The sequence below is a fragment of the Bidens hawaiensis genome, unplaced genomic scaffold (assembly GCF_021521415.1).
Source record: "Bidens hawaiensis isolate Kalapana, Puna unplaced genomic scaffold, B.hawaiensis_p1.1 tig00009086_1, whole genome shotgun sequence".
NCBI classification, from domain to species: Eukaryota; Viridiplantae; Streptophyta; class Magnoliopsida; order Asterales; family Asteraceae; genus Bidens; species Bidens hawaiensis.
In genome coordinates, this window is record NW_027491668.1 from 141,898 (window position 1) to 155,826 (window position 13,929).

Consider the following 13,929-nt stretch of genomic DNA (forward strand, 5'->3'; position numbering starts at 1 on the left):
CTATGATCGAAAGGGAAAACTCGAGGACGAGTTTTTTTGAAGAATGGAAGAATGATGCATGATTATTTCATAATTTGAATTTTTTTTAATATCTTTTATTAGTTTAAGTTTATCTTGGTTCCAATTTTATCTCGTTTTTATTTTAGTATAAGTTAGGGTTGAAACTTAAAAGTTATGTTTTTGAGTTTTTAGTTGAATATTAAATCGAAGGAAATTGTTCTTGAAACCTATGATTCATTTTAATGGTCTTTGATTAACTAATTGTCATGAGCCAACTATATGCTTTCGAATCCGCATCACAAACTCTATTTTCATATAATGTACAAATAAATACATATTTTTATCTTTATTTAAATAAACTTTTTGTCTTATTAACTAATATCTAAAATTTGTTATTCAGTTTAACGGTATGTTTACAACACACAGATTTTAAATATTAGAGCATTCTTAATGGATTCTCCAAATTATATGAAGGGGTTCTTTATTTTTTAGAGATGGTTAAAAGTGGTTATGAAAGGAGTAGAGAGAAAATGTTACTGTTCATGGTTAAATTTGGGGATTCACACTATTCATCTCTATAATTTTTTAATGTTTTTGAAAGTGATTGTGAATGAATGAGAGAGAAAATGTAATGATAAAAATATAAAAAAAATATTATTTAATTGAAATAAAAGAGAAAAGATGATGTTTTTAACGTAACTATAGAGATGAAAATGGAGAATTAATTGGGAATGCTCTTAGTTATGTTCAAAAGAACAAGCTGAAATCACATGTAGTTTCAAAGCAGCTCAAAAAGTTTTTAAAAAATTTACAACTATATATATGGATGATGAATCCACTAATCTTTATTTATTCCCTTGGGTGCTTTGCCTAAAAATACACACCACACATACTGCCACATAGCTAAATGTATGAATAGAAGAATTAAAACATGGATTGTTGACATCCCATAGAAAAGATTATTCGGTATTGTAGTTAGGTTCAAGCATTGCATGCTTTTGAAAAGTAATTGAATTAATTTTATTAGTAAAAATTCTCAGGAGCAGTGACTCTTAAGTGGACTTTTTATCAAATTTGTAGTTGACAAAAACAGTTTGAATTTTATCAAACAATTTTAAATTGTAGTTCGTACATCAAAATAGCAGTTGAAAAAATGTTGGGTCAAAAGACTAAATTGCAGTTCATTCAACAATCAAAAAACTAAATTTATTTCAATTCAAGCTTCCATGATGCTAAATATGACATAGTTAAATGCTATTCTTTTAGCATAAATCTACCAAGAATACTAATAAACTGATACAACATTTACTACGGAATATTTCAATATCAACTTTTATTTTTTGGGGTTCATCCGAAGCAAACATTTTTCTTTTGTAACTTTTAAAAGACAATTTTAAAGAAAAAAATAAAAGTCTTTTCATATTGTGATACAGTGTTGTAACATGAAGGGCAACAATATTCAACAATTTCAGAAACAAAACAAACTAGTTTCACCTACAAAGTCAAAAATGCACATTTGATTTGGGAACGGTTTGGAAGAATGGAAGAAACAAAGGGTTGGAGTGAAATAGCCGTCTTTGAGAATGGTTAAAATTTTTGGGTCAAAGACGAAAAAAATTCTGGACCTTCAGTAAAAGGGTTTTTTTGATGGGCTTAGACAATAAAAATTTTAAACTTGTTTACTTGGTTATAATTTGGGTTATGCAAAGAAGTTTTTACATAAAAACAGGCTTAAATAAGTTGAGTAATTAGGTTTAAATATTAAAAACACATAAAATTTTTCATAAAAAATATATATATTTTTCTCTTTTCATTAAAATACATAATTAAAAAAATATAATCAAACCTACCGGGTAATCGGGCCGAGTCCCATCCAAGCCAGCCCTTAACATATTTGTACCCTAAATATATGCCAAAAATAAAAGAAGAAAAATGGAATTACCAAATTGACCTCCTATGAGTAGCAAATTTACTTATTCTAATAAAGTAAAATAAATGGAAACACTTGTCATATTTTGATTAATTCTTCTAATTTTTTCCCTTCAAACTAATATACCCTAATATATATGCAATAAATTAATAATTATTCACTTTCATTTTACACTATATTTATATAATATCTATATATTTTTATAAATATAAATATTAACATATTATTTTACTATATATTTCAAAATACTCGGTGAATTCCAAAAATCAACAACAAATCATGTTTCTCAAATGAAAATTGTTCCGGGTTTTTGTTGGAAGTTAAATTTGATTTTATGGGTCATAAGTTGGTAAATAGATTGTTTGGTGCAAGTTAACTACATTTAGGTCACAATTTGTTACGGGTCAAAAATGAAAATTTTTGAGTATTTTTAAAAGTTTGAGAATGCAAAATAGATTTATCTTCAAATTTGTTATGGGTTCAAAGTGTTGACTTTAAAATGTTAAAAGATGAAAGTTAGAATTTTAAACATGATTCGGGTTTCAAGTTTATTTTTAAGGGCATTTTTTGAAATAATCAAAAGGTTCGGGATTTGGCAAATTGACTATTTTTCCCTCAAGTATTAAAATTTAAGAAAAGATTGCGAACACTTTCGACATGCCACCCCATGCCTATCAATGCTTCTAACTTTTATCAAATTTGAAATATTTATGTTAACATTAATTTTTTCTTCAATGGTGATCAGAACGTTGTATGGGAAGCATGTCATGCAAAACTATGCTCAAATGAAACAAAATATTCACAAAATTGAATGGGTTAAAATGTTACTTTTTATGTTGTCATTATGACAAAGTCGAGAAGCCCTCTGAAACTTATCAAAATCTTTTATATGGTGTAGCTCAGAAAAACATAGTTCTTGAAAAACATTCATTGCTACAATTTATTATCCTACTTTCCTTTGATAGGTGGTAAATTGATAAATATCTCAATAAAGACAACGCCTCTTTTGTATTTAGGCTGAGTGGCTAAAACTACTATCGTATGAGAAGTCTTATTTTCGAAATTGGTTCATAACCAAAATTCTTTCAATATACATATATGACACCGAGAATGAATTTTTCAATAAAAAGAAGCATTCTCGGGTACGATTTTGCACGGATATTTTTTTTATTAAGTTTATTTAAAAAAATTATTTTGTGATACAAATAAAATTAATTTATGTACACATTGTATAGATACAAGGATAGATGTAATATATTTTTTTTCATATACGCTATGTAATTATTTGTTTTACTTATAATTTTATAATTTGAATTATCTTGTGTGTAACACGGGCTCTAAAACTAGTGGAAATATATAACAGAAAAATTAAGCACCATCCATCCTGTAGACCTTTTTTGTTAATCTTTTACCAAACTTATGGGACCAAACAAGTAATATCTCATACTTACAGATTCTATCCATGATATGTGCATACCACGGGTTCACTATCCGCATTCATAATCATAAGGTATTACTCAAATGCACTAGCTAGCATCAATACATTATGCTTGGGATAAGAAGACTAAAATGCCCCATCCTAATATATTGTTTATTTAAAAGAATAAAAAACAACATTTTTCTTAATTTCCAGGAGAAACAAACAACTTTACTCGACTATTCCAATTTATCTAATAGTATCAGATCAGATATTAATTTATTATCTGGAAGGAATGAATTTGAGTTTTATCACATCATTTAAATACCTTGAACCAACATGTAGTTCTAGACTTGCATGTAACAAACCAATACACAAACACCACCTACAAGCCGAACCATATTGGTATGACCAAAGTTAAAAAGCTCGAAAATTGAAACAAGATGATCACTAATTATCAGCATGTTAATAGCCAAGGGAATACATAAAAGGTTCACAACCGACATCATTACACCAAGGGGTCATTCGATACCAACATACAAAATGACATTTAGTAGGTTTGAATGTTTAAATTTAACATACATCAATCAAGTACACAAAATTAGAGCTGTTTCCTTGTGATGTCAGTTGCTTAAGGCTTCACGATCACCATTGCGTATCCTTGCATTCCTTGTGATACAACATTTCTATGAACGATTCCTGGTCAAACTTTAGCTTCTCCATGTTTAGATATATCGCATTTTGGCATTGGACTTTCGGGAAATCTTCTTTAGCACTCACAATAACCAGGGGATTATCTATCATTTTGCAAGCAACAGCAACAGCCTCAACTAAACGGTCTTCCTTTATACCATTAAATAGTGCCACACAGAAGTTAGATGGCAGTGAAGCACGTGCTAACTGACGAGATAGCTCATGATAATGCAGTCCTGAATTTGCACAAATCAAGGAGAGAAGAACAGTTAATCTCAATACCAAAATAGGGTAAGAAGACTCCGGTTCCTTTGATCTTCTGAGCCATTCCATCAACTCATCTTGGGAATTCAGCATTTTGATAACCATTGGAGCTAACGAATGATGGATGGTATCCAAACAACCTCCGTTCAACCCCATTTCCCATTCCTCATAACTAAGCCACTCAACACAAGAAGATCTTGTTGTGAAAACATAGCCACGAAAGCAAAATGATAAGATCAGAAGTCGATCCATAATATACAAGAAGCAAGATGGTGACATACAATTATCGACTCCCCGCCAACCTGCACAAAATGTCTCTCCCAGTATACCATATAAGCTTATAGCTAGATCTTCAGCTTTGGTAACTGATCTATCACGGTTCATAAATTTTCTAAATAAGCCCGCCCATTCCGGGGAAGAACATCTAAGCTCTCTCTCATTAAAGCCAGTCCATTTGTATCCAAGAAGGACCATTGCTATTCTCCCCAGATGCCCAAATTTCAATGATTTACTGTTAATGTTGATTGCTTCTTTGAGCATGTTAAGAAACGCTTCGTTATTTCCCCTCATACAGATCATTTCCTTGGACTGTGCGTGTTTCCAGTTAACGTGAGTGACATTCCACAAGAACTGATCCACACACAGTTGAGAATAATTATCTACAATCAGACCAGCATGTTTCCAACTATTTGGAAACTTGTACTTCTGCAGAGACTTTACAACTTCAAACATGCATGTAAGGATTTTCGCCTGCTCATGCATGGATAAGTTTTTCTCAGTCGAGTAGGCATGAAGAGATCGAAACACTTTCTCAGCAACAAAAAGTAGTTCTGAACACCAATATCGTGAAGCTGCGGATGAAAACTGGTGAGGAAGAATTATGTGCAAATACCCATTCAGAATCATAACAGGGCGCGTCTCTTTCACCCAATGGGCTTCGACATCCAATACGACAAGCCGATTCACGTCATACTTCCTCACACCAAAGTAATTGAAAATAAAAGCCTCGTATAATTCACAATCCCGACCACGTGTATGACTCCAATTTATTAGTTCACATATTATTTCCTTCCAGCAGTTCCAAAAGTAAATCAAGCCCTCAACAGAAACGATGCTTTCCACTAAGCCGACTTCTAAATGATTAATCCTCTCATCTTCAACTTGTGTATGAAGACCAGCATAGACCTTGCAATGTGAAGATAGATGAATATCAAGAATTCTTCGGGAAATCAGAAAATGTATTCTAAGGCTTTTTTCTCGTGGCGTTTCCTTCATATACCTCCACAAATGGGCTAAGCTGATTTCTTCACCTGAAAAAGCATGTATCTCTGTGTGCACCAACGCAGAATCCTGGGAATCGGGATGATCCGTCACATATGCCTTTGCAACATCCAGGAGCTCGGCTTTATTCTTAAAGTCCTTCAGTGGCCAAGCTCTTCTCTTACAAGCCCAGAGAGATCCAAAGAACACGTACCAGAGTCTGCTCAATGCTGCTTCTATTGAATTTTCATCGTCGTCACCTATCTTTGCAGCCTCTACAAACTCACCACATACTTCATGCAGTAACAGAAGCTTGTTTTTCTGGTTTGTAGATCGTAAAAAGGAGCGTATCAGGGCGATCACATTTGTTTCAATTTTCTTGATTTCATGACTTGTCTTGACCCTTTCCAAACTCACAGCCAAAGCATTTTCTTTGTAGCAATATATGAATTCGATGGCTTTTTCTAATAATTCTTCTTTAGTTTCTCCATGGGACAAGATTTTTGCCTCTTGACACACAAACTGGTAAAAGTCATCAGAGCCGCCTTTGGCAATTGAACAAGCCTGCCTTAGTAACCGATCCTTCTGTTGAAATGGCTCCTTCGCATTTTGAAAAATTGGAGAGTTTAAAAATACATGCCACAAGATTATTAATGATGATTCTCTGTTAAGTCCACCCATGTGAAAAAGCTCAGCTTCAAGCATAGGATCCGGTTTGAGTCTTGCAACTTTTGCAGCTTCTTCAAAGTTTCCCCATTCTTTTTCTAGCAATATAAGTTCATCGTAGCGCCTATTTTCAGTTAGGAAACTCCTCATCTCACCCTTGTCACAAAACAAGCGTACAAATTTCATCATACTTTCAAAATCCTTGATAGAAAAATAGTAGCTGGCACCTTTGTGCTTAACCTTTTCAGCTTCTTTAAAGTTTCCCCATTCTTTTTCTAGAAATATAAGTTCATCAAAACACCTACTCGTAGTTAAGAAACTCCGCATCTCACCCTTTTCACAAAAAGAACGCACAAATTTCATCATACTTATAAAATCATTCATTGAAAAATAGTGATGAGCCCCTTTCTTCAAAAACTTTTGCTCATCGCAGCCACATTCTCCACAGCGGCCTAACAGCTCGAAACCAGTTTCAAATAACTTTCCATCAGTACATACAGAAAGACACTTGGCGAAAGCTCCGGCCTTCGCGTATTCTTCAACTGCAAGATCGTAACATTTTGCAAGATAAAAACAGTTTCCTGCTTTCTCCGATATAGATTCACTTTTGTATATACTACCTGTGCATTATAAAAGTTTCATGATTAGTGTGAATATCAGACAGGGTACAATTATACTGTTGAGCCAAGACATTAAAAAACTGTATTAGTACTCTTACATGCATAACATGAAATGCGCATAACACATGGTCAAGGGCTGTCTAATAATTAGCTCAATGCTCAATAAAAAAAACTCAGAAAATGCATGTTGATTTCAGCTCGGTTCGTAAATGAGCCGAGCAGAAACAAAGGTAAGCTCGCTCGTTTAGTTCGAAATATTTTTTTAATATTTTACACACACAGTTAACATATCCTTAAACTGGCCCACTATCTTATACTATAAAATTAATAGCCCGAAAAACGCAATGATCCTTGATTCTTTTGAATATAAGAATTCTTACTATTTGAGTATGAGTTGAAACTTAATTTGTGTTTTAAGTTTGAGTTTTGTTAACTTATTTTATAAGTTTTTCAATTAAATTGTTGAGTTGAGATGGAACTCTTAAATGTATGACAATGTGGAGTTTTGACATATAAAAATGAAGAACTAATTTTTACATTAAAGTCGGGCCAAACTGAGTTGCTCGATTATTAACCAAACGAGTAAGAGCCTTACCATCTCGCTGGATTTGGCAAATTCAATCCGAGCCAAGATGCTGAGTTTGTAAACAAACCAAGTCTACACTCGGTTCATTTCGGCTTGTAAACAGCCCAATGTGGTACTGGTAGGCCATATAGTTCTTAAAGGCTTAAACATCCAAGTCAATCTAACAAATATTGAAACTGGGGAATTGCAATATATAAATATACAGTACGTGTTCAGTTTTATAATCAGAAGAGTATAGCTATAAAACTAAAAATTTAAGATTTGTGGTCCTGACAATAATTTTCACACACACAAACACAAATGCTTTTAGGAAGACCTCGCCTCGACTCTTTTCTTAGTAATTCTCAAAACTCATACAAAAACAACATATCATGGATTTGATATATATAGGGTAAGGTTAAAATGAAAACTCACTTGAGTTGTGAAAACCCGCGAAAACCCTATGTAACATCGTTTTTTTTGTTACATGTAATATATGTTGTAACATTTAATACAAAACATCGAAACATCAAAAAAAAATGTTTTGCTATTTTTTAACATTTTTTTACTAATTTTTATATATGTTTTCAGGAGAGAGAAAAAATTATATTTATATTTACATTTTTTATTCACTTTAATTGCGGACCACAAGATTTAAACATTAATTAAAAACATGTGGTTGAGAATGGGTTTCTAAAGTTTTCATAACTCAAGTGGGTTTTCATTTTATACTTAGCCTATATAATATATATATATATATATAAAATTCCTCAAAATTACGAATTAGATAACACCAAAATATTTTCAATTCCTGCCCTTTGGACAATAGTTCAACCGCCTCTAACTAAAAACCGCAACGCTCCATCTACTATTGTGTGTTCTTAGATTTTTAAAGATTTTTAATTTTCACATTTTAAGTTTTTTATATTGCCTAGTATTTGTGCAAATACATGTTCAGAGTGAATCTGTAGTGTTAGTAATAGGTTTTAATTATATAGTTACATTGTTCTTGCACTTTTAAGTGTTAATAATGTTTGTGTGCTTTTGAAAGTTGAAGGTTACATGCATGAACATCCCAAACACCATGAGCTTCAATAATAGCTTAATTTATGAGAATATACTAGTATACAAAAAGGTATATTTGTCCATAAAAGTTTACTAAAATGGTTTTAAAAAATAATGAAAAATTTAGAAAAGAAAACCTTGTTAATAAAAAGGCATGTCATATGTTCCACATAATAAAATATTGCAATAAAACATTGAAATGACAGCATAGCCTGCCTAACAAATAATGGATATCTGATCTGCTGACTCATGAATTTTACCTGGCAACACCTTCTAGTTCTCTTAGATAAAAGTAAGGAAGTATTATATTCTGCTAATCAGAAACAAAGATAAGTTATGTCTTAAAATTATTTTTTCAGTTTACCTTAGACTAAAATGAATATCACATCAGATAGAAATGAGCAAGAAGACAGAAAGATACCAGCTGTGATATAATCTCCTATCTCATAGAAGCACTCAGCAGCCAGTTCTTTCTTGCCAATAGAGCTAAATAACTCGGCAGCATCCTTTAACAGATTCTTCTTTTCAAGCTGTGAAGCTCGGCCAATTTCACGGAGATGATAAGTCTTAGCCAACTTTTCAGGAGATTTATCACCAGCCTTCAAGAAGCACATATGCGCCATCCTGAAGTTATTCTCATGAAATAGCTGCAATAAACAAAGTATATATCATTAGATATCTCTCAAAACCCAACTCGACGATTTTTAAGCTTAACAACTGATCAGACCTTAATGCCTCGTGATCGCCATTCGTCTTTACTGCTTGGAACATTCATTTTGTCAACAAATGAATCACTCAAAAGTTTGACTTCAACTAGGCTCAACTCCTTCCAGTAATTATAGACCGGTTCAGAGAAACCAATGCTTTCACAGATCCATAACCTCTGCCTAGTCCGACTGATCGCGACATACAACTGTTTCAGTTCACTGCACAAAACAGTGTGCTTTTGCATATCAAAACACAAAGGCATCATCGTGGAGGGCGAGTGCAGCAGATCTTTATTCTTCATATAGTCATATATGATTCTCCACTCATTTGAGAAGGATGATGTAGTAAAAAAGTCATACAACAAAAGATCCTACAAGATATGTAAATATCGTTCAATACTTCTGGTTTAGCATATAACTTTCAGCTTTAAAATGGAAACCAAATACAAGATTAGTTTTTACCTGAAACTCCAAACCTTTGGATTCCATGATCGTCAAAACAAGGGCATTCTTCCCAACGATTTCGATTACCTTCTCTTTGAGAGATTCATCACGAACTAAAACAACCTGTTCAGCACCAAACGCAGTGATCTGCTGTGAAAGAGCTCCCTTCCTTTCAAATATGAATTTGATGGCATTACTATTTGTATCAGTTTCAAGCAAAATAGGTAGATCGCCACAAATTCGACTAGTCTCTGGGCTCAAAGTATCAACAACCATAGGAAAAAAGTGACAAAGAAGGTTGATAACGCTCTGTGCCAGATTCAAAACTCCAGCATGCGTACGAAAGTTCTCACTTAACTGAAGAATCTCTGAAATTTTCCCCTTTTCGGATCCCAAAAACTCTTTAAAGAACATGCACCTTATGTCTTCAAATCTGAAGCCAATACCCTTTGCTATAGCTTGAGCTGTGTCTCCCGAAAAAGTAAAGCCTTCGTGAACATTTCTACACACGTACTTAAAGAGCATAATTTGCCTCATCGAAAGATCTTGAACCTCATCAACATATACATAATCCATTAAATCCCCCTTATACCCTTCCACCTCAAGCCTTTGATGAAGATCATTCACCAAATCAGCCAAATCAAAATTTCCATTTTCCACTTTTTTGTTCTCATACTGACAAAAAATGGAATAGATGATTTCTCTCGTTTGAGCATCAAAAATTGAAGTTCGACCATCACAAAGTGCAACATAATCATCTCTAAGAAGAATCCCATTGGGAGCCTTGACCGTTACCAATCCACCCTTTATAACAGACATTATTTCAGTATAAACTGTGGACGGATCAAGACTTTTTGTCAGCTTACTGTTGAAATGACGCCAATACGCAGAACAAAATCGCTCATAAGTAACAGATTTGAGCTTCATAAATTGTTCCATAACGTTGAGTCTTGAAACATTAGTTTTATTCCCATGAATGAGATGCCTGGCATTAGGAAATCTCTATGAAGTGCCCACTGATCCATCAAGCATCAGCAAAAACCTGTGGAACGTTATAATAAGTGGATAGACATCCTGCGGAATATGAAGAAACTGATCCGGGGTATCTTCAGCCAACATCATTTCATCAATATCAGCAATACACGTCAGGCTGCTTTGGGATGATGAGCCCCCGCCACAGGTTAATCTGGATATATATCGTATGAGATCAAAATCAGAGATGCAAATATGCAATACATTCCAAGATTTCTTGTGAAAATGAAATATACTGAGATATATACGTGTGTGCACATCTTGAAATGAAATACTCCCTCCGTCCCATTAAAAGTGTCCATATTTCCCTTTTTATTTGTCCCATTACAAATGTCCACTTTCAAAATTTATTAGCCAATTTCCAAGTTTACCCTTAAGTACACACAACTAGCATTAATAAACAATATGGTGGACCCCTTTTCCAAGGGCATTATTGTCATTTGGTTAGCAAAAAAAGTAATCATTCAATCTACCTTAAACTTTGTGTTTTTCAAACTAACACACTTTGACCGGGACGGAGGGAGTATCATTATAAGTAATATTTCATAGATATTTATTATGTCAATAGATAAAATATTTTCCCCTTGAAAGCATTATTAGGCAAATTTAATAAGACAACAGCACACATATAAATCATAAATGGAAAATGGCTACTCTCTATTTACTAACCTTTTCCATTCATCAAATTGTTGTCTAACCGCTTAACAAAGCTTGGAACTGAATGTAACAAAAAGTTGATGCAAAACATCCTGCTTAGTCTCCTCCTTACTCTCCGTTACCTCATGAAATCCCTCGCACGCCAAGTGGTGAAGCTGTTCATTTTGAAATATTTTCATAGTTAACACTGTTGTTTTCCCTGTCCCGGACCTTCCAAGAATGAAGCTGCTTTTGTCAAAAGAAACAACATTCTTCTCTTGTTCTGTAAGCTCAAAAAGGAATCCCGACATCCCCACCATCACATCCATGAATAATAGTATTGACTACTCCGGTTGACAAAGAGTAAAACTTCATTAATATCAAACTCTCGCTGACCTTTACATTTTCAACACACGCACCTTCCGTAAACATTTCATCACATTTTTTTGTGTGTGTTCTATATTGAACAATATTGAATGTCACGGCCCATGTCATTGGATACTCTATATACTCAGAACCCCTGCAAATTCAGAAGTTTAGAAACTTCTCATATAAAATATCAGTGGCATGCATGAAAATAACAGCGATAATGAATGTACCTTTGAACAGATCGTGCCTTACAACAATCAATATACTCCTGAGTATACATCCCAAAGACTCCTTCTAAACGCTTTACTAACTCTGCAATCTCGTAAAAAGGCAGTATATCCCAAGCCTTCAAGACTTGGGTATAATGTGTTTCCTTCATTATATCTATTGTGCATATGATGTGCAATCCATTAACTTTAAATTCTTTCATAAGTTTAGAATAAAAGCTTTCACTAACAGAAGCAGCAGTAGAACTCCTTTTTGGCCGCCAACCGCTGGAAAGCTTTAGAAGCATGAGAAATACTAGTTTTTTAGTCTCCGAAGACTCAACTTTCGAAAAAGATGTCCTAAACATGCTGCTAAATAAAACCTGCATTAGGAAAGTAGAGTGCATAATGAATTAAATGTGCAGAAACAAAACAAGATGTCTAAAAACCGCATCTAACGTTATCTCCTTCCAATAATTTCCCAAACAAAGGTCATTTGCAAAAAATCGAGTACTAATTTAGAATGATCTTTTTTTCTAAATCATTATCAAGTGGTTTGTCTGTCAAAATGAAACTCTTATTTTGTAATGAGAAATTTTATACCTTCCATGTGGTGTTTTGAAAGAGTTTATTCTCCCCATTAAGTAACTCATCAAGCTGATGAAGATCTTTCTTAACTTCAAATATGACCTTTGCCAGGTCCTTATTTTCATCAGCCTGAAAGAAACATCCGCAAGCCTTAGCATCGAGAATCAAGGATTTCCAAATGCACCCTTGCTTCAAATGCGTTTGTTCATCTCCTAATATCCAAAAACAATGTCTGCAAAAGCAACGCGTTCACTCACTACGCATCTACTTCAAATGTCATTAAATAATTAGTTAAAAAACACACAACACACCTAGCCCAAGTGAGGTAATTGCTTAAACTTGTGTTAACCTCATAGCATTCGCCTTCACTGGCTCCAACTGTTGATATTATCACAACATCTGCTTCTCCATGTTGATAATCACCAACACATCCTACTCTTACCTTCTAGAATTCATTATTTTGTTGGTAATTTTCGAGTTTTTGTTGCATGCATTTCACTTGAGCAGGATGAGGTGATAGGACGGCAATGCTAATTCTATGTTTTGATGATACACATTCTGTAATTAACAGGATGGAATATGTGAATGAGAACTTACTTTTATCATGCCCTATGGAAATTAAAGTTTAAAAAATGGGACATGCATGTACTGCATATATATATATATATATATATATATATATATATATATATATACCTTTGTAGAGCAACTGCAATATCCGAAAAGCAACTGCAACTTCAACCATGTTTTTCATGCCACTTTCATCTTCCAAAACCTCTTTTCCAGAAAGAACATTAATGAAAGAAAATGGACCAAACATTGCACCAGGAAGCTTAGAGTATTGTCTTCTAACATTCATCTTGCAGTTGAGTGATTGTTCCATTGAAAAACCTTTTTGCATGTAAGTAGCAGAAGCAGATCAGATTGGAAAAGAAAAGAAGTTAATCGGTCACCCTTTCGTTTTTCTTGTTATAAAAAGGAGAGAGACAAGTTTGAGGGGGTGTTTGGGATTGCTTATTTACACCATCTTATACCTTATTAACCACTAGTAGAAAAACGAGCTTTAAATGCGGTGAAAACGAGCTTTAGACGCGGTTTTTAACCACGTCAAAAAATAGGGCCTTGAAAGCTATACTCCTTTTTAGACGTGGTTTTGGAAACCGCGTCAAATGCTTAAAACCACATCAAGTGCTCTACTCTAATTTCCAAAAAATCATTTTTAGCCACACTTTTAAACCGCGTCAAATACCTCCTTACCGCGGCAAATAAGCAACTCGTCTTTCCAAAAAAATATTTTTAGCCACTCACAAACCGCGTCAAACGAGCTTTTATAATTTGCAATTATGGCGTCAAATCCAGAATTTAACTTCCCAAATCTATTTAAACCGCTCATAATCAAATTAATCGACCAAAATAACACAATTAGCCATAATGCAATAAATCCAAAATTTACAATGTAAACTTCAA

At 33.6% G+C, this 13,929-nt stretch overlaps 2 protein-coding genes across 2 annotated transcripts; both read right to left on the minus strand.

The window, feature by feature from the left end:
• Nucleotides 1-3,992: 3,992 nt before the first annotated feature.
• Nucleotides 3,993-10,570, minus strand: LOC143531164 (uncharacterized). The gene is made up of 4 exons (XM_077026517.1): nucleotides 9,650-10,570; nucleotides 9,208-9,558; nucleotides 8,902-9,127; nucleotides 3,993-6,850 (listed from the first exon to the last, which is right to left on the minus strand). Exons 1-4 carry the CDS (start codon nucleotides 10,568-10,570, stop codon nucleotides 3,993-3,995), a joined length of 4,356 nt encoding a protein of 1,451 aa, XP_076882632.1.
• Nucleotides 10,571-10,633: 63 nt separating this feature from the next.
• Nucleotides 10,634-13,345, minus strand: LOC143531165 (uncharacterized). The gene is made up of 6 exons (XM_077026518.1): nucleotides 13,159-13,345; nucleotides 12,478-12,674; nucleotides 11,899-12,257; nucleotides 11,696-11,819; nucleotides 11,531-11,643; nucleotides 10,634-10,817 (listed from the first exon to the last, which is right to left on the minus strand). Exons 1-6 carry the CDS (start codon nucleotides 13,343-13,345, stop codon nucleotides 10,634-10,636), a joined length of 1,164 nt encoding a protein of 387 aa, XP_076882633.1.
• Nucleotides 13,346-13,929: the final 584 nt, after the last annotated feature.

Excerpts from the sequence above, each read along its gene's own strand:
- LOC143531164 (XM_077026517.1), bottom strand. The coding sequence starts at position 10,570 with ATGGAACAATTTATGAAGCTCAAATCTGTTACTTATGAGCGATTTTGT. Across the intron at positions 9,559-9,649 it reads CCAAAGGTTTGGAGTTTCAG|GATCTTTTGTTGTATGACTT; the intron begins GTAAAAACTAAT and ends CATATCTTGTAG. Across the intron at positions 9,128-9,207 it reads GGCGATCACGAGGCATTAAG|CTATTTCATGAGAATAACTT; the intron begins GTCTGATCAGTT and ends TGTTTATTGCAG.
- LOC143531165 (XM_077026518.1), bottom strand. The coding sequence starts at position 13,345 with ATGGAACAATCACTCAACTGCAAGATGAATGTTAGAAGACAATACTCT. Across the intron at positions 11,820-11,898 it reads AAGGCACGATCTGTTCAAAG|GGGTTCTGAGTATATAGAGT; the intron begins GTACATTCATTA and ends CTGAATTTGCAG. Across the intron at positions 11,644-11,695 it reads CGTGTGTTGAAAATGTAAAG|TCAATACTATTATTCATGGA; the intron begins GTCAGCGAGAGT and ends CAACCGGAGTAG.